The sequence below is a fragment of the Maniola hyperantus genome, chromosome 11 (genome assembly GCF_902806685.2).
Source record: "Maniola hyperantus chromosome 11, iAphHyp1.2, whole genome shotgun sequence".
Lineage (NCBI taxonomy): Eukaryota > Metazoa > Arthropoda > Insecta > Lepidoptera > Nymphalidae > Maniola > Maniola hyperantus.
Genome location: NC_048546.1, coordinates 1149440 through 1168024, shown reverse-complemented (window position 1 = coordinate 1168024; position 18585 = coordinate 1149440). Strand labels below are relative to the sequence as shown.

The 18585-nt window shown below is 40.4% G+C and overlaps 1 protein-coding gene and 1 long non-coding RNA gene across 2 annotated transcripts in view; both read left to right on the top strand.

The window, feature by feature from the left end:
- Nucleotides 1–3269: 3269 nt before the first annotated feature.
- Nucleotides 3270–4290, top strand: LOC138402970 (uncharacterized). Its single transcript, XR_011237279.1, has 2 exons — nt 3270–3608; nt 4161–4290. It is a non-coding gene; the product is annotated as an uncharacterized lncRNA (long non-coding RNA).
- A 10304-nt stretch (nt 4291–14594) lies between these two features.
- LOC117986291 (uncharacterized) overlaps nt 14595–18585 on the top strand; it is a 103480-nt gene continuing 99489 nt past the window's right edge. Inside the window, exon 1 of the mRNA XM_069501897.1 lies at nt 14595–14962. Within this exon, the coding sequence (XP_069357998.1) occupies nt 14622–14962 (341 nt within the window). The 5' untranslated portion in view covers nt 14595–14621. The remainder of the gene's footprint in view (nt 14963–18585) is intronic.

Below are 18585 nucleotides of genomic sequence, written 5' to 3'. Positions count from 1 at the left end.
GTGACGTGATTTTTTGTTTGATTTTTTTTAGTTAAAGATCGAGTTTTAGTTAAGAAAGTTTTAGTGACATGGGCTACTTTGATCCCGGAAAATCAAAGAATCCCACGGCATTTTTAAAAACCTAAATCCACGCGGACGAAGTCAATTTTCGAGTTAGCTTGGAAACGGCTGCCGTATTAATTATTAACCTTTCGAAAGAAGTCGCTTACTTTAAATGAACAACTAGGTAAGTATTTATTAAAAAGCTTTTGAATGAGATGATAATTGAGTGCTAAATAACTCTTAATTTTTTATTTTTAAACTATTCACTGATGGTTACAGAAAATTCATCTACTAGCTCCTAGTCTATTGTATACGAGAAAAACATAGCCTTTATGTGTTCGCACGGGCATTCGCCATGTCGAAAAGTTTGGTCCCGAGGGAAATTAGTTACCGGCTGTAGAGTTATTTGTAAAACGCTTCCTCTAATTTCTTGTAAGAGATTGTACAGATAAGCAGATAATTATTATTAATTACATACAAGTCGCCCTCAAGTCTCAACTAATGATTTTATTTTTAGGCTTATTTCGTGGTTTAACGACATAGTTATTAATAAATAAATAATCTTTATTTTGTCAGACAACAAAGGCCCACAATATTATGTTAGTAACCATCTTAACCTATGTTAGTAACTATATTATAATATAATGTATGTTAGTAAGGGACTTATTCTATGTTAGTTAATATAATTAATATACTTATTAACTAATGCAGACATCCAGTGCGCTTTGAGAGCGCTGTCTTGTCTGTCTGCTATCACGTTCAGGATAATGTTGGGACTTCTCTCCAACCTACTTTTCATTGAGGCGATCCTTTTCCGTATGATTGCGAAGAAGCCGTCTACACAGTTATCCGCAAACATACCGGACGCGCTACAGTACCGAGGCAGTCCCAACATTATTCTGAAGATGTTCTTATGTGATGTTATTATTGTATGTACCGAAGCCAAACAACCGCACGGGCCAGTCACCATTGTGCGAGTTTAATTATAATCACGTTGTAGACAATCAACAGAGTCAATAATGAAATATAATTTTCCATCCACGACCTGAATATGAAATTGCTTGTAGACTGAGAGATCATGAACTGTTTGTACAAGTACTTAATATAGTTTTTTTTAAATAAAAATGGCGAGCAAATGAGCAGGCGGGTCACCTGATATTAAGTGATTACCGCCGTCCATTAACATATGTTGCAGTACCAGAGGAACCACCAATGCGTTGCCGGCTTTTCAGGATTTTGTTGGTCCGCCTCTTGAATAACCCCATGTTGTAATCTAATGGGACCACTGCCGAAGGGAGTTGATTCCACAGTTTGCATGTGCGTGGAAAAAAGGACCTGGCACAATCGTGGGTAATATACTTTTTAATTAACCGACTTCAATAAGGAGGTGGTTCTCAATTCGGTCCGTTTTTTTAATGTATGTAGGTACATCGATTTTTTCGAGTTTTCTGGACCGATTTTTTTAAAATCAACACAGAATGTTTTCGTGGTGGTCCTATAAGAATTTCTGAATCCAACTCCTCAATCCTGATGCTGCAGGGTTACTACCCGCCTATGTTATCAAAATTCAGAAAGTGTTCATAGTGAATTCATTATACTTTATGCTTGGTTTCCAAGTACCAACTCCTCAACCCTGATGTTGTAGGATACAGTACTCCTAAACTATGGTGATTTAGGAACTGCGAATGATGAAATGTTATTTGACGTACCAAGCATAGACTACATTATTGAACTTCAGATCCCAACTCCTCAATTCCGATATTGTAATTGAACTCCTAAGCCGCGGGGGATTCAGGAATTTCTGATGGTGAATTTTATTTTAGGCACCAAGCAACGACATTATTTGTCGCTCGCAGCCCCGCTCATCTCACCGCTAAGTCGTGGACAGGCGGTTACCCGCTTACCCGCATAATCCGGCGAGAAGAGAAGCCTGACCGCGGCGGTCAAACGACTGGCTAATTGGAGTAGCCAGCGTGGACGCGCCACCGCTAAGCCGATTACCGGCAAATCTACAACGAAAACCGACGCAGAGAGGTTAATTGACGCGAAATAGCAATGTGAAAATGTTAAGCCTGCCATTCGGAAATCGAAATTTCAAACAGATGCTGAAAAACTAAGAGACTGACACACTTTCACATTTATAATATTAGTAGGTAGGTATGGAGTATAGATTCTGCGTTTATTATGCTCATTATTTAGGCTCGAAAGGAATAGAACCCAGAGCCGTAATGCCAGTTAAAAAATCATTATTATTCGTCGCTCGCTGTTCCGCTCGCCTCACTGCTAAGTCGTGGGCAGGCGGTCGCTTACATGTATAGGCCATAAATAAAAGAGTCACAATAGGTACACACTACTTCTACAGGAATTTGTTCTGAGTTCGTCGCTCGCCGCTCCGCTCGTGGCTCGCCTCACCGTAGTCGTGGGTAGGCGGTTACCCGCTTACACGCGTAGGTCATAATCCGGCGAGAAGAGAAGCCTGACCGCGGCGGTCAAACGACTGGCTAATTGGAGTAGCGTGGACGCGCCACCGCTAAGCCGATTACCGGCAAATCTACAACGAAAACCGATGCAGAGAAGTTAATTGACGCGAAATAGCAATGTAAAAATGTTAAGCCTGCCATTCGGAAATCGAAATTTCAAACAGATGCTGAAAAACTAAGAGACTGACACACTTTCACATTTATAATATTAGTAGGTAGGTATGGAGTATAGATTCTGCGTTTATTATGCTCATTATTTAGGCTCGAAAGGAATAGAACCCAGAGCCGTAATGCCAGTTTAAAAATCATTATTATTCGTCGCTCGCTATTCCGCTCGCCTCACCGCTAAGTCGTGGGCAGGCGGTCGCTTACATGTATAGGCCATAAATAATAGAGTCACAATAGGTACACACTACTTCTACACGCGATTCCCTTCGAGAGAAATTTAAGGAAATAGATATCCTTACTGTAGCCTCTCAATATATTTATAATAACATAATTTTTGTAAGACAAAATATTCTTAGTTACAAGAAAATTGGTGATCTACACAATAGGCTAACTAGAAACAGAGACAAACTTGCAGCTCCTGCCTTCCGCCTCAGGAAAGTCCAAAAGTCATTTGTGGGTATTGGTATTACCTTTCATAATAAAATCCCGCAAACTATTTTGGACTTACCTTTGCACAAGTTTAAAAAATCTATTAAAAATATGCTCCTGAAAAAAGCATATTACACAATTGATGTCGCGACGAACGTCGCGAAATAGTTAATTGTACAAAATATAAATAGTAATCATCGTAAAATTAAATCATCCAATTATAATATCTAATTACAATAACGAGCAAAACGAGATTAGAAGGAGAGGAATCCAGAGCCGGACGCTTAAAATACTATGGTAAGTTGTCTGTGACTTTACTCTGTGGGTCTAATGGTCTATACTTGAAACGCGACGCCGACTGTCTGTGGTCGAAGCCTTAAACCACGGCGCCCACCATTTTGTTAACTGACTGGATCCGAGCACGGCAGCCTCGCCTCACAGCACGCCCACCGTCATCAGTTCGGTGCCTCGCATCCTGTATTATTACTCGTAAGTGGCTAACTATAAGTAACTATATTTGATTGCTATTAATTGTGTGCATAAGGAACGTTTCCATGTAGCCAACGTCGAGAGTCGTAAGGGCCCTTTATTGGCAGGCCTTAGTCGGAATAGTAAATCGTCAGCGTCGGGAGCCATTGGGACCCTTGTTGGCAGGACTTGGCTGGGAGAAAGTAATCCGTCAGTATCGAGAGTCGTAGGGGCCCTCGGGTGGCAGGCCTTAGCGTCGAACCGCTAACTCTCGATACAGATGACGAGACCAGCTAGCTCTCGACGTCAGTGACGACCCCGGCTAACTCTCGGCGTAAGTAGCAAGCAAAGGTGTGGCACTTTGAGCCGGCACGAATAGCCAGTTACCTGACCGAAACGCGGTAGGTCAATTGGACCCAATTATAATCCTAATGGCTGGGCTAATGATGGAACCGTTCCTCCTTTAATTTAGCGCTAGTCAGCACTGGTCTTCCCCGCTTAGCGGCGAGGAAGACAGTAGCCCCGGCAGATTTCGTCTAGGCGAAATCTGCCCGTCCCATATATGTATTACAGAGTGCGAGGCAGTGGATTCTGTCCTATGCGACGGGGAGGAAGGCCGCTTCCTCGCCCGTCGCCTCAGTGCCGCGGAGACGGCGCATTAACCTGGTGTCGCACGCGCAAGCAGACTGCGCATCGAGCAAGGGTGAGTGCATAATCAAACATTCACAAACTAGCCTTCGTGACGTCTCTGGTTTCAACCCTCAAACCCGGGCGGCAAGCCGAGTCTAACTAAGCATAAACAGGAGGCGCCACGACAATTGAAGATTATCTAAATGATAAAAGAGCGTGGATTTGACCTGCAGCTCGTTCCAGCAACGCACAGGACTGCAAATACTATTTTATACATGGCATAATTTTGTACCTATATCAAATATTTGAAAGGACCAACCGCCGAGTTTCTTGCTGGTTCTTCTCGGCAGGAAAGGCATTTCGAACCAGTGGTAGATGCATCCGACTATTCGTAAGCACTTGTAAAAGTTTATACGAATAAAAAAAGATTTTCATTTTCATTTTCATTTTCATTTCATTTACAGGTATTTCTGAGTTCGTCGCTCGCCGCTCCGCTCGTGGCTCGCCTCACCGTAGTCGTGGGTAGGCGGTTACCCGCTTACATGCATAGGCCATAATCCGGTGAGAGGAGAAGCCTGACCGCGGCGGTCAAACGCTGGCTAATTGGAGTAGCATGGACGCGCCACCGCTAAGCCGATTACCGGCAAATCTACAACGAAAACGGATGCGGGGAGTTGATCAAACAACGCGAATATCAACAATGCACGTAACGTATACGTTACGTAAGGTGATAAAATAATAAAATAAATAAATAAATAAAAGCTTTATTTTTATCCCTTACTAATTAATTTTACATTTTTATCTATAGTTTATTTAACTAGATATTCTTATTTTTATTCCTCCCAACTTACTTAATATTTACACTAAACAATTTAAATAATCTAATCTCTACAATAAAAGTTATATATTGCACTTTTTTTTTTTTTACTTAAGTTCTATGTAAGGGCCGCCAGTGGCGGTAAAAGCCTCCTCCATTTTACTCCATGTACGTAAGGTGATAATGTTAATTCTAAATAACTAGTTATTTATAAAATAAAACCTGTGAGTAGGTAAATCAAATGTTTTTTTGTTGCTGGTGAAATAAATTAGCCCATAATCTTCCTATTTGAAACCTATAAGGTATTCTGATGACAAACTAAAGATACACATTGTTGTCGGTACCTACTTACTTAGCTACTTATAAGGAAGGAAAAAAGAAATGACCCGAAACGAGACCCTTTGTAATAAAACGAAGTGCCTGCTTCGATTCTGAGATACCTCCCCGCGTTCACATAAAATGTGGCGAAATTAAGTCGTATCATAAATCATAAGGGATTTTACGAGCCATATAAAAGCATATTTTACATGATGCGATCGTGAGTGCGGCCTCTTTTTTACAGCCAAAACAGTTGTTAAGTTATTTATAAGTATAACAATGGTTTTAAATATTTAATGCGAAATGAGAGCCGTAGATACCATCTGAGATTACCATAGATTATACATTTGAGTCTAAAATGCAAAAATGTTTAGTCCGTACAAAATGACTCAACACGCGCTCATTTAACTATGGGTCATCTGTCATGCCAAAAGTACGGTTCACTTTTAAAATAAGGACTAAAACCCTACTTTTGACACAAAAACTTTAAAATGGTGCGTGAGGAGTTAAATTTTAGGACTTATACAGCCGTACTCAGAGTCGCTTAATCGTTAGGAACGATTAGCAACTCTGAGTACGGCTGAAAGATCTTAAAGTTATCTAAAGTATTATGAAGGTAAGTTAGTTTAAGATCTAAATAAATAAAACTTATAATCTAAAAAAATCCTCAAATCAAAATTCTTTCGCTTTCAAAATCCTGACGCGACGGGTTGGGATGGCTGATAACAATCGTAAAAAAACGTGTTAAATTAACCAAAAAACTAGAATAAATGGTATTATGTATTACATAATAAAGACGTCATCTCAAATCATTATGTTTAGAAGTAGTTTACAATAGAAAGTATCCTAGCCGGTCTAGTAGAAAACTGAAAGTGGTCTGAGCGGCTCGGTTCGCTCAACTTTAATTTAGTGTTTATGACTTAGGTACCTACTTGTCTATCTATCGATAAAAGAGTAGAGGGATTAGTTTTCTAAAATCATTGTGTGAAATTTAAACAGTAAGCTGTTCAAATCTGGGAAAATTCAGAAAATTATCTCTCAGGAACAAATTGAAGTAAATGAGTATTTTTGACCAAAGTTTTTATGGAAAAACATGTAGATGCATAAATGTTATGCCCGCAAAACTCATTACCATAAGCCTTCGATGTACGCACAACAGACGGAAACGTTTAAGTGCGGAAACCAGCCCAGAATGAAGAAGAAGAAGCCTTCGATGTATGACTAGTCTACTATTTTCGAAAAACTAACTAAAATTTGAATTTTCGCGGCTGGATGTATTAAACCACCTTAACCAAGACAGACCGTTCGTATTTAAATTTATAATTAAAAAAAAAATAGCGTAACCAAAAAGTACCGTAAAGTAGCGTAAGCATAAACCTATGTTATCGCTGCCCATGAACATTTGCAGCAACAGAGGAACCATCCGTGCCAATGCGTTGCCGGTTTTTCAGGAATTTGTACTTAGGCATAGTGTATTTTTAAATTTTTTATGCTTTAGATAGATTGGACTGGACGAAGGTCTCAAATTTCCCGTAATTAAGTATTTTTGTCCAATGACAGAAACCGGTCTTTAGGACCTCCCTGGCGCAGTGGTAAGCGCTGTGGTCTTATTAGTGGGAGATCCCGGGTTCGATTCCTGGCAGGGATTTGGAATTTTATAATTTCTAAACTGGTCTGGTCTGGTGGGAGGCCTCGGCCGTGGCTAGTTAACACCCTACCGGCAAAGCCGTGCCGCCAAGCGATTTAGCGTTCCGGTACGATGCCGTGTAGAAACCAAAGGTGTATGGGTTTCATAAAAACTGCCATTCTCCTTCCAGGTTAGCCCGCTCCCGCCTTAGACTGCATCGTCACTTACCATCAGGTGAGATTGCAGTCAAGGGCTAACTTGTATCTGAATAAAATAAAAAAAAGGACGTGCGAAGCAGTTTTTAGTTGAATGCGTAAGCTGCGCTTTTAGACAAAATTGGCGACAAAGAATTTACTCTAAGTATATTGAGGAAGCCAGGCTCAAACTTTGTGAACTATTCCAAGAATTGCCCCTCGTTCACGCAATCTTGCCAAATTCCCGCCCAACAAAGTCGTGCTACAAGATGGCTACAAGTTTGTCAATTTTCCTTCAAACGCATTTGCTTGTGAAAATTACTTCACATAAGTTATGCCGTCATCTTGGTGACTTTTGTAAATTAGCTAACGGGTGCTACTGCGTGATGCGGCTCCATTATGCCAAAGTAAACAAGAAGAACTCAATTTAAAAATAAATAAAACACATATCCTGCCTTGCCCAAAAACAAACTGAAAAAAAAAAAACACATTTGAAAATGGCGCCATCACAGCCGCCATTAATGTCGAATTTTTTATAGCCAATGTCACTAGGAATAATGTAGAATTCTAATGATACCCGATGCATGCAAATATGTTCGCGCATTTCGAAGTTAAAGAAACACATCTCATACATACCAGAACGGTGAACCCTAAAAACTTTACAGACCTTTTTTTGGGTTTTCGTGTAATAAAAATATCTTCTCTTCTCGTCCAAAATTCCTAAGTGTTTGAAGAATTAAGTCTTAAGAACTGTGCTGTGGAACAGTGCGTGTGATGACATGGATCTGAGACCATAGGGCCTAACATGCGCCCCGCGAGAAAATTTTGTCTACGCATTATCTCGTGTTTCTTCATACAAATAAGACGAGTCAATGCGTAGACAAAATTTTCTCGTGGTGCGCATGTTAGCCTAAATGGTCACTAAAGGTACTCTTAGAAAGCTTAAAGTCACTCAGCGGGTGATGGAGAAAGCTAGGCTTGGAATTTCTCTATGTAATTATATTTTCCGCCTTAAACTCGTCAAAGTTCTTAATAAATCTGCCACAAAACATACATCCACGAATTACGATGCCACGCCGCCGTACGCCCTACGCTACGCTATACCCTACCTACACATATAGTACAAACATACAACATACAGCTCCATGTAAACACACGACATACTTGTTAACCTTAGCCTACGCACATTTGACTCATCGCATTTAGCATACATAAATATACATTTGGGGTAACGCACACACAAGACTGTCGTATTGAATGTCTTATTTAGGAAACCACCATATTTGACTATACAAAATGACGATCGCAATCATCCCTGAGTGCCTGACACTTTCTCACTATTAGCTAAAATAAATTTTCAGGCCAATTGAGACTGAATCATGTTCGATAATAACGTTTTTGGTTCTTTGTGTGGATCGGATGAAGGATCAACCATTTGAATACTTATGTCTTTTAATTGACCTCTGATTGATTAGGTATTTAACACATCATTTATCTCTATATATAAAAATGAATCGCTAAATGTGTTTGCTGATCGCAAATCTCGAGAACAGCTGAACCGATTTTGCTAATTCTTTTTTTATAGTATTCCTTGAAGTACGAGGATGATTCTTACGGAGAGAAAAATTTAAAGTACTTATTAATTTTTTTTTAAAGAATCGACTGTTAGGCGGTTTTTGCCTAAATTATTAGTTAAGGGAGATGTTGGATATACAGTTAAAGATTAATACAAAGCGTAGGTAGGTATATAATAATAATCGCAAGCAAACTGCTACTTACTATAATATGGTACGTGGTCAATGGAAAAGGGTCACCACCTTCAAGCAAATACGTTGCATAGAGAGATAAGGGAAAATGTGTAAAAAGGATTTTTTAAAAGGTATCATCAAATTTTTTTTTTGTTTTTTTTTTTTTTTTAAATACTATTACCCATGTTAAATGGCTAATATTCCCCTTTCCTCTCCAACTAAGCGTCAAGCTTGTGCTACGACAATAGTGCAACGGGCGGGGTTTGAACCGTCGACCTTTCGGTTTTCAGTCCACTCCTTTACCGATTGAGCTATTGAGGCTCCTAAATTATGGTAACTTGTCTGTCTGGTGTAAATCGTATGTGTGCACTGACAGAAAGGCCGTTGATTTTATACGCAATTTTGACGCAAATAAGTCTTCCACAGATCACGCTCGCGCTCGAGTGTCTAAAACTGGCGCAATTACAATTTATATCTGGCTACGGAATTATTTAATCTGTTATGTGCCATGCGGCATGCCCATGGTTATGCGTAACTGCGTGACGATGATTCACTTTGTTTAATTTTCCTGCGTAGGTAGTAGCATAAATTGTCCAAAATTTGAGCAAGAACTATGACAACTCGCTATATGTAGTATAAGCTTGACCCTACGTAGGATTGCGATGAAGGCTCTCGGAAATGATGCTACCATGTTACTCATAAATAATCACTTTAATCATTCTCTTAGTTTTACTATAATAACTGCTAACAACACTATTCACTTGCACTTATAAACAACACAGGATCTCTCTCGAGAGTGTCCGCTAAAACCAACGAACCCTCTCGTCCAGTTTCCAACCGTCAGGGTGGGAGAAACCCAACCTCATTGGTCCCACCGCTCTGCGCCAACCGGCGTCAACCAATGACAAAATAGTATTTGAAAATTAGAATTGCCAACGTGACAATTAAGAATCTGATTGGTTTCCACCGTTTTACGCCAACTAGCGTCAAAACTCCAGAATGACAACTGATAGTCTATTTAAAAATAAAGTTGCCAATATAAAAATAAAAATATAATGCAATTTTGAAGCTAATTAAATTAAGATCCTAACAGTAGGTATATATTATGTCACAAATATCTTGAATTGTTTCTGTTTCTATTTTATTGTCATTCCGTGAAAAACTGCTATGGTGCTGGGTCGTACTAGGTAGGTAGGAACTTACTTATTTTTTCTAATATAAGCGGTGTTAGTACAGGGCAATGGATACGCATCATCATCATCATCATCATCATCATAATCATAAGTCTTCGATAGATTGAAAGTAAATTCTCTAGCTTGTGTTGTGCCGCCTGGGGGTCAGCCCTAGGGCTCGAAGAAATAATTTAAGAGGTCGGGGGGCAGCGTCCTCCTTAGTCCGCACGCCCCCGAGGCCGTGGCATGAGTCCACGACCGGGTGACGCTAGAAATCGGGGACCTAGTCTTCGCCGGCGAAGACGAGGTAATAACGCGGACAAAAGGACGAGGTTCGCCGCTGTAATAAGGTTGGGTTGGGCGCGTTTGGAACTCTCGTAGCTTTAGTTTTAAGTTTGCGTTATAATTATCACCACTATATCTTACAAATCTAACACCATACCAGACCATCAATAAGCGTAATTTATTACCTATTTTGAATAAATCATTTGAATTTGACTTTGACTTTGAGTTGTGTAGATCCCTACGAAAATTATAACAAGCTACCCGTGCGAGGCTGGGGCGGGTCGCTAGTAAAATATACTCCAAAGTAGCCAAACTCGTAACTTTTTAATTGCTCTATCCATTACAACTTTGAGCGGGGGCGCACGATGCGTTGCGGCGGCGCGGCGCGTGTCGCTGCGTCGTCTTACATATAAATATCTGTGGCATGTCACACGATGCGCTCCGGCGCCGCACCGGACTTGCAACCACCGAGACGAGGCGGGGAGGGGTGAATGCGTTGCGACGTCGGAGCGGCACCGCTCAGTTGTTTTTATTAACAGACTGTCCAACGCTGCTGCTACGCCGCGCCGCTGCGACATAACAACGTTGCGGCGCCGCACCGCTCGTGTGCCCGCTGATACGGTGGAATCTTTGCGGTGCGGCGCCGCAACGCATCGTGTGCCCCCAGTCTTACAAGTCATCGCCAAAATCCCGCCATGAGACAATAGAGAGTTCAACAACCGGCAACCTCCTTGTACGTCAAGTTAAGCTACATCTTTGTACTGCTCTTACTTCCAAAGATATGTATCATCCGTCTCTTTTCAGTCTGACAAATGATTTGTAACACAAGCTGATTCTAATTCTAATGTAAGTTTCCTGCCTACTGTGTCATTGTTTTAATTTTAGCGAAGTCCCGCAAATTACTAATTTGCGTGGCCGCCATTTTAGTGACGTCGCATTAGACTGAACTTTCGAGCTGATGTAAATATATGTACGTCAAATGACGTCAAAATGACGTCATTTCGATGGTTATGAGACATGGTTTCAGCGCAATAGCAATTTGCGGCGCTTATAGCTGCCTTTAAGATAAAAGTATCTATACAATGAACCAAAAGCTTAATTTGCTGTAATCCGCTGAAACTGGTCGAATCTGTATGATTTAAACACACAAATCCTAAAACACACTCGACGCACGTTTCGCCCCGACACCGGAGCATCCTCAGGAGATTATTATTATTATTATTATTTATTTATTTATTATTTAATTAGAACGGCCATAAAGCCAATTACACTAATTAAACTACAAGTACAAACTAACATAAACATACATACAAAAATTGTTAAAATTATAAATTTTAAAAAGCAAAATTATAAATTTTCACAAAAGTGCAAAATCTGACCCATGAGGTCAGCCCATTTGTCAGCAAATATGTCACAGCGAGAGGACTCCTAGAGATGTAGACCTTACAACGCACAATAATTGCAAAGTATTACTTAGTTTACTAGATGATGCCCGCGACTTCGTCCGCGTGGATTTAGGTTTTTAAAAATCCTGTGGAAACTCTTCAATTTGCCGGGATAAAAAGTAGCCTATGTCCTTCCCCGGGATGCAAGCTATCCCTATACCAAATTTCGTCAAAATCGGTTGAACGGTTGAGCCGTGAAAAGCTAGCAGACAGACTATAAATGCGAAAGTGTGTCTACTGTTTATCTATCTGTCGGCTAGCTTTTTACGGTCCATCCGTTTAACCGATTTAGATGAAATTTGGTACAAGGATAACTTGCATCCCGCGGAAGGACATAATATATGCTACTTTTGGTCCCGGAAAGTTAAAGAGTTTCCACGAGATTTCAAAAATCTTAATGGATATAGACGTAGTATCGAGCAGCATCTTCTCATTACAGAGATAGCTTCCATCCTGGAGATGAACAAAGGCTACTTTTTATCCCGGAAAATCAAAGAGTTTCCCTAAGAATTTTTAAAAGCCTAAATCCACGCGGTTAAAGTTGCGCGCATCATCTACTCTTTGTTTAAATATATAAAAGGAAAAGCTGACTGACTGACTGACTGACTGCTCTATCAACGAACAGCTCAAACTACTGGACGGATCGGGCTGTTTGGCATGCAGATAGCTATTATGACGTAGGCATGCAGATAGCTATTATGACGTAGACATCCGCTAAGAAAGGATTCTTGAAAATTCAACCCGTTAGGGAGGAAATAGGGGTTTGAAATTTGTGTAGCCCACGCGGACGAAGTCGCGAGCAATAGCTAGTTATTTACAAAGAAGATACCTATGTGAGTAAAGTCATAAAAGCAATGTATCTTGGAACCGGTGAACGAACATCCTTTGAAAAATTGCCGGAAATTGCGGAACCTTGCCGAACCCGCGAGTCGACTAACGGCGAAATTCCGATAAGAATGACATCAGTAGGTACCCTTATTATAAATGCGAAAGTGTGTTTGTTTGTTGGTTTATCCTTCAATCACGTCGCAACGGATTGACGTGATTTTTTGCATGGGTATAGATAAAGACCTGGAGGGTGACATAGGCTACTTTTTATCTCGGAAAATCAAAGAGTTCCCGGGGGATTTTGAAAAACAAAAATCCACGTGGACGAAGTCGCGGGCATCAGCTAATCCATACTTCCATACTAATATTATAAATGCGAAAGTGTGTCTGTCTATCTATCTGCTAGCCTTTCACGGCCCATCCGACCGATTTTGACGAAATTTGGTACCCTTTTATCCCGGAAAATTAAAGAGTTCCTACGGGATTTTCAAAAACCTAAATCCACGCAAACGAAGTCGCGGGCATCAGCTAAGTTTTAATAAACAGGAGTCTGTCCTTTGATAATAATGAATCTACTGTCGGTCTCATTGATTTTCAAGACAATAGGTTTCAGGGGCGCGGCAAGATTGCCTTTTCTTGAAAAGCAAAATGTCTAACAATTTCGGTTTTCAACTCTATTGACTATTCCGTAGAGAAATGAGATATTTTGACAAAGATAATATTGAGCTCTTCTCTTTGGGTGTTTGACACCCACACAATTCTACACCCACAAGCATAGCCCACAACCAACAAGGGTTGGACGTCGCGTAGGCGTTGTTTTAATTTCGAAGTTTGGAACGGGTGCTTTTCCCACTAAAATATTGATGAAAACGATTTCATATTTTTTTAATCGATGACCAGTTAGCCCTTGACTTACCCACGTATACTTACATAAGTAGCTTAGTAAGTCGCTTTGTGGCACGGTTTATATATTTTAAGGGTTCCGTACCTGAAAAGGTCTCTCTGTCTGTCTATCTATCGTGTCTGTCGAGAAACCTATAGGGTACTTCCCGTTGACCTAGAATCATGAAATTTGGCAGGTAGGTAGGTCTTATAGTACACTTAAGGGGAAAAATCCGAAAATCGTGAATTTTTGATTACATCACAAAAAAAATTAAAATGTGCACATGAACAAATAATTATTATTTTAAATTTTTTAAAATAGGATTAATATACCTAGTGGGATATCATATGATATCTATACATTCTAAAACCAATGTAAATAAATGTTAGAAAAAATTGCTCCTGCCAGGAATCGAACTCGGGACTACTATTTTTAAGAACACACCGCTCACCACTGTGGCAGGGTAGTCATCAAAACGTACCATTGGTTGAAATAGGATGTATGAAAATTAATGTTTCTCTGTTCGTTATATTGTGTCCGCGAATCGTTCATCCCATTGAATTTGCACTTTCTACATTTGTTGTTGGCACTTGTGTGAAGATATCCAACATAATACCATCAATATACAACGCGCGAGTCTCACTGGTTGTTAGCTAGTCTCTCATTATTATTATTATTATTTATTTATTATTTAATTAGAACGGCCATAAAGCCAATTACACTAACTAAACTACGAGTACAAACTAACATAAACATACTTACAAAAATTGATAAAATTATAAATTTTAAAAAGCAAAATTATAAATTTTCACAAAAGTGCAAGATCTGACCCATGAGGTCAGCCCATTTGTTAGCAAATATGTCACAGCGAGGGGACTCCTTCAGCAGCGCGTTGAGCGCAGCCAAAGTGCGCGGTATGGGTGACCTGGAGCGCGCTACCGTGCGACTAAACGGACTTACGAAAAATTTGGAGCGGTGGCGGAGATAGTTGTAATTAGAGGGTGCATAAACGCAGCAGAGCTTAACATGAAACATTTGCTTCTTTTCAGATAAGTAAAATGAAAATGGTGCAATGACGTGAGAAGTGATGCTGCTTCAGCAGACGTCGTCGCCCGGTCCCAGCGGCACAGCCAGCCCCAAGCTAACCCCCAACCGACCCAACATCAGCCCCAACTTCACCACTCGCCTCACCGGCAGCCCCAGTCTCAGCGATGGAGCATCAAGTTCAAATAGCCCCAGATTGGGTACTAACAGCCCCAAGTTGGGCGCCAGTCCGAAGTATGGGAGCCCTAGAATGGGGAGTGGGAGTCCAAGGTTTGAAGGAAAAGGTGCTTTGGAGGACGAGGTCGCGTTGGAGAGGTTACAAACGGAGCTAAAAGAAGGATGGACGGTCCACACTGGGAGGGATGGCAGACTTTATTATTGCAAGTAAGTGGCTACCTTCGGAATAAATTAGGAACTGACGGGCAAATTCAATCAAAAATACTTTTTACTAGCTGCCCCGCCGAACTTCGTACCGCCTAATAGTTGATTCTTTTTCAGGATTTTTTTTTATTTTTCTCTCCGTAAGAACCATCCTCGTACTTCAAGGAATATTATAAAAAAAGAATTAGCGAAATCGGTTCAGCTGTTCTCGAGATTTGCGATCAGCAACACATTCAGCGATTCATTATTAGGGTTCCGTAGTAAACAACACCCTTATCATCGACATTGTACATCAAACTTTAGAAAGAGAAGCGGTTTCGTAGAGCGTTGTCGGTCTACCGGCACGCACACAAACTGTGTGCGGACAGGTTGGTGTTCCGGTAGTAGTAATAGGTAATGAAACAGTTTGCTGTGTTGGGTGTGCGATATTAGTAAATATACATTATTAAACATAACATTGGATATCAAGTTGTAAACTAAAACGAGTTGCAGATGGGAAGGGTCCGTCTATATGATGTAATCTTTACCTAAGTATGTATAAAACACAAAAAAGTTTCTACCTGCGTCAGTTATAGACTTCTTCTTTCTTTCTTTCTTCACTCTGGGCTGGTTTCCGCACTTAAACGTTTCCGTCTGTTGTGCGTCAGTTATAGACTTTGAAACCATCCAACCGATGTGCCACAATCCAATTTATTAGACAGGCTATAATGCGAAGATTGTTTAGACCCAAAAAAACAATAAAGCACATTCTTTTTAGCGAAGTAGCACACGCCAGAAGTCGTTGGTACCTGTATTTATTTTGAACCGGCTTCCAAAAAGGAGGTGTTTCTCAATTCGGCCCGCTTTTTTTTCGACTTTTTTTTATTTTTATGTATGTACAATGTACCTACATCCATTTTTTTATATGTATTGTAGGTTTTTTGGTGGCCATAAAAACCATTTTGTATGGAATGCCGCATCGTTCCTGATAGGAATGTTTACACCTCGCACATAAAAAATATCATTCACAATTTAATGGATGGTAAAATTTTTATTTCTGAAGCGTAAAAATCGTGTATTTCGTCACGACTCGTTGGTTCGTAATGATCTCTTAAATAATAGGATAAGTACCTGCTTTGACAATTATTTTTGTTTTCTGATAAATAAAATGAAAATATCGAATCGACTTGCATCGACAAAGTCAAACGGTACGTCACGCCGGAACAGCTTCTTAAGCGCTTTATTCACCGTCCATCCCGGCTGTAGCATACAGACCATCGTGCGCGCATCAAGCGAGAGAGAGAGCGAGAGAGAGAGAGAGAGAGAGAGAAAGACTGACGAGCACTCACGTTACGAAACAACCTCTAAATGTTAAATCTGCTGTACAGCAAGTCTATTCACGATCAAGCATGCACGACGCAGGACGACTCTGACGTACGTCCGCGCTTTGCATTGTCAGCATTGTCTCTGTCATTCATACCTATATGACGTTTTGTCTGTCTCAACGACAGGGCCAACGCTCTACAAATCTGCGATCTCCTTGTAAAGGTCGATGTACATTACTTTTGGCCGCGTAGGTACTGTATAAGTTTTTAAAATGACGTTCAAGTTTCAATATCCATTAGCGCAGTATATTAACCGTTGTATCGGCTAGTTGTTGGCAGTAATTACCTTTCAATAGGTGCGGCGAATGTCAGTGACCTGTGTCCGGCACGGCAACAATGCCGGCACGACAGGCGTGTCCAGAGAAAGCGGCCAACAGTGACCTTTGTCCGGCACGGCAACAATGCCGGCACGACAGGCGTGTCCAGAGGAAGCGGCCAATGCAGCGGAATGGGCTGCCGTTTATCGTGTTTGCTTGGAAGGAAGTCGGTAGTTCGATCGAATTGCCATTCGACTATTGTCCTTGCCAACTCAACTACCTAGTTCTGTTATACTGACTTCCCACGGTGTGTGATATTGCGGACGGACGCGGACGCGTTTTCTCAAAGAAAAATACATAATATAACGAAGTACATAACAATTCTATTTTTATTTATAGTTAGTAGCGATGTAAAACCCAGCATGGTAACTTGATCGTAGCGCCGACGGACAGCTGGCTTATTAATATTAGTTCATAACTGCAGCAGCCATAGCGAGGCGTATCTGCGGATAATTTATAAGCGGATTCCGAGCATTGTGGCCATTCCATCATCTAATGAAGCCGCCTTCAGTGACGCTTCCGTCGTGTCTCTTCTAGCGTAGGTAGGGCTGCGACTATGTAGGCTTTTAATAATAATAATAATAATAAAAAGGAACTAATATTAATATATTAGTTCCTTTTTATTATTATTATTTTATTATTAGTATAGAGTTGGCACCTCTAGCATGTTCAATATTATGAACAAATTTGTTGATTGTCAAACTGAAAAATTATCTTTTTAAAATATTTATTAACTAGCTGATGCGCGACTTCGTCCGCGTGGATTTAGGTTTTTTAAAATCCCTAGGGAACTCTTTAATTTTCCGGGATAAAAAGTAGCCTTTGTCCTTTTCCGGGATGTAAGCTAACTCTGTACCTTTCATCAAATCGGTTAAACTGTTGGGCCGTGAAAAGCTAGCAGACAGACAGACACACTTATAATATGAGCCTCAATAGCTCAACCGGTATAGGAGTGGACTGAAAACCGAAAGGTCGACGGTTCAAACCCCGCCCGTTGCACTATTGTCGTACCTACTCCTAGCACAAGCCTGACGCTTAGAGAGGAAAGAGGAATATTAGTCATTTAACATGGCTAATATTCTTTAACAAAAAAAAAAAAAAAAATATTAGTATGGAAGTGTGTAAGCCCTGGAGTCAATCTGTACAGTTAGTACAAGATTGAACAATGCATTTATCGTTTATCGTTTCGTTTACTCCTCACGGTCAATGTTTACGTATTGTCCGGCAGTATGAGTTGGCCATAACAGTCAGTATTGGACTCATCGAGTAAAAGAAATAGTAAACGTGATGGTCCAACTCTCGCCACAATTTGTCTCTCTTACACGTTCGCAAAAAAAGGGGGACAGATATACGCTGCCATTTTGTTGAGTTTGGCATTTATTATTTCGTTTATTGACGTTTTTGACAGATTGACAATGACAGATTGACAGCGTGACAATGACAAACAAGTGACAGTCCACCACTTAGTCTATGGTGTGTGTGTCTATGGTAATTTGTCTAAGATCACTAAAAACCTCAAGAAACTTGTGTCCAGAGCCAAATTTTCATCAGATTAAAAAAAAAGTTACCGCTTTCTAGTCTGTTACTCTGTCATTGTCAGTAAAAAAATAAATCAAAACAAACCAACGAAACCAACATAACCTTTTATCATAACTGAAACTGAGAGTTGAGACTGAAACAAACGGAACAATCGCTTTAGTTTTAACTAGAAAACTGAAGTTTTACTGATTATTAGGTATATATTATTGTACGTAATACAACTTTGTAGAAACAACTTCGACAAGGAAGCTGACAGAAAAATAAGCTGGGCTGGGCAGCATTTGGAAAATTGCGTCAAGTCTTCAATTCGTCGATACCCCAAAGCCTAAAGACGAAAGTCTTTAATGAATGTGTCCTACCTGTGATGACGTATGGTGCTGAAACGTGGACACTGACAGTTGGCCTT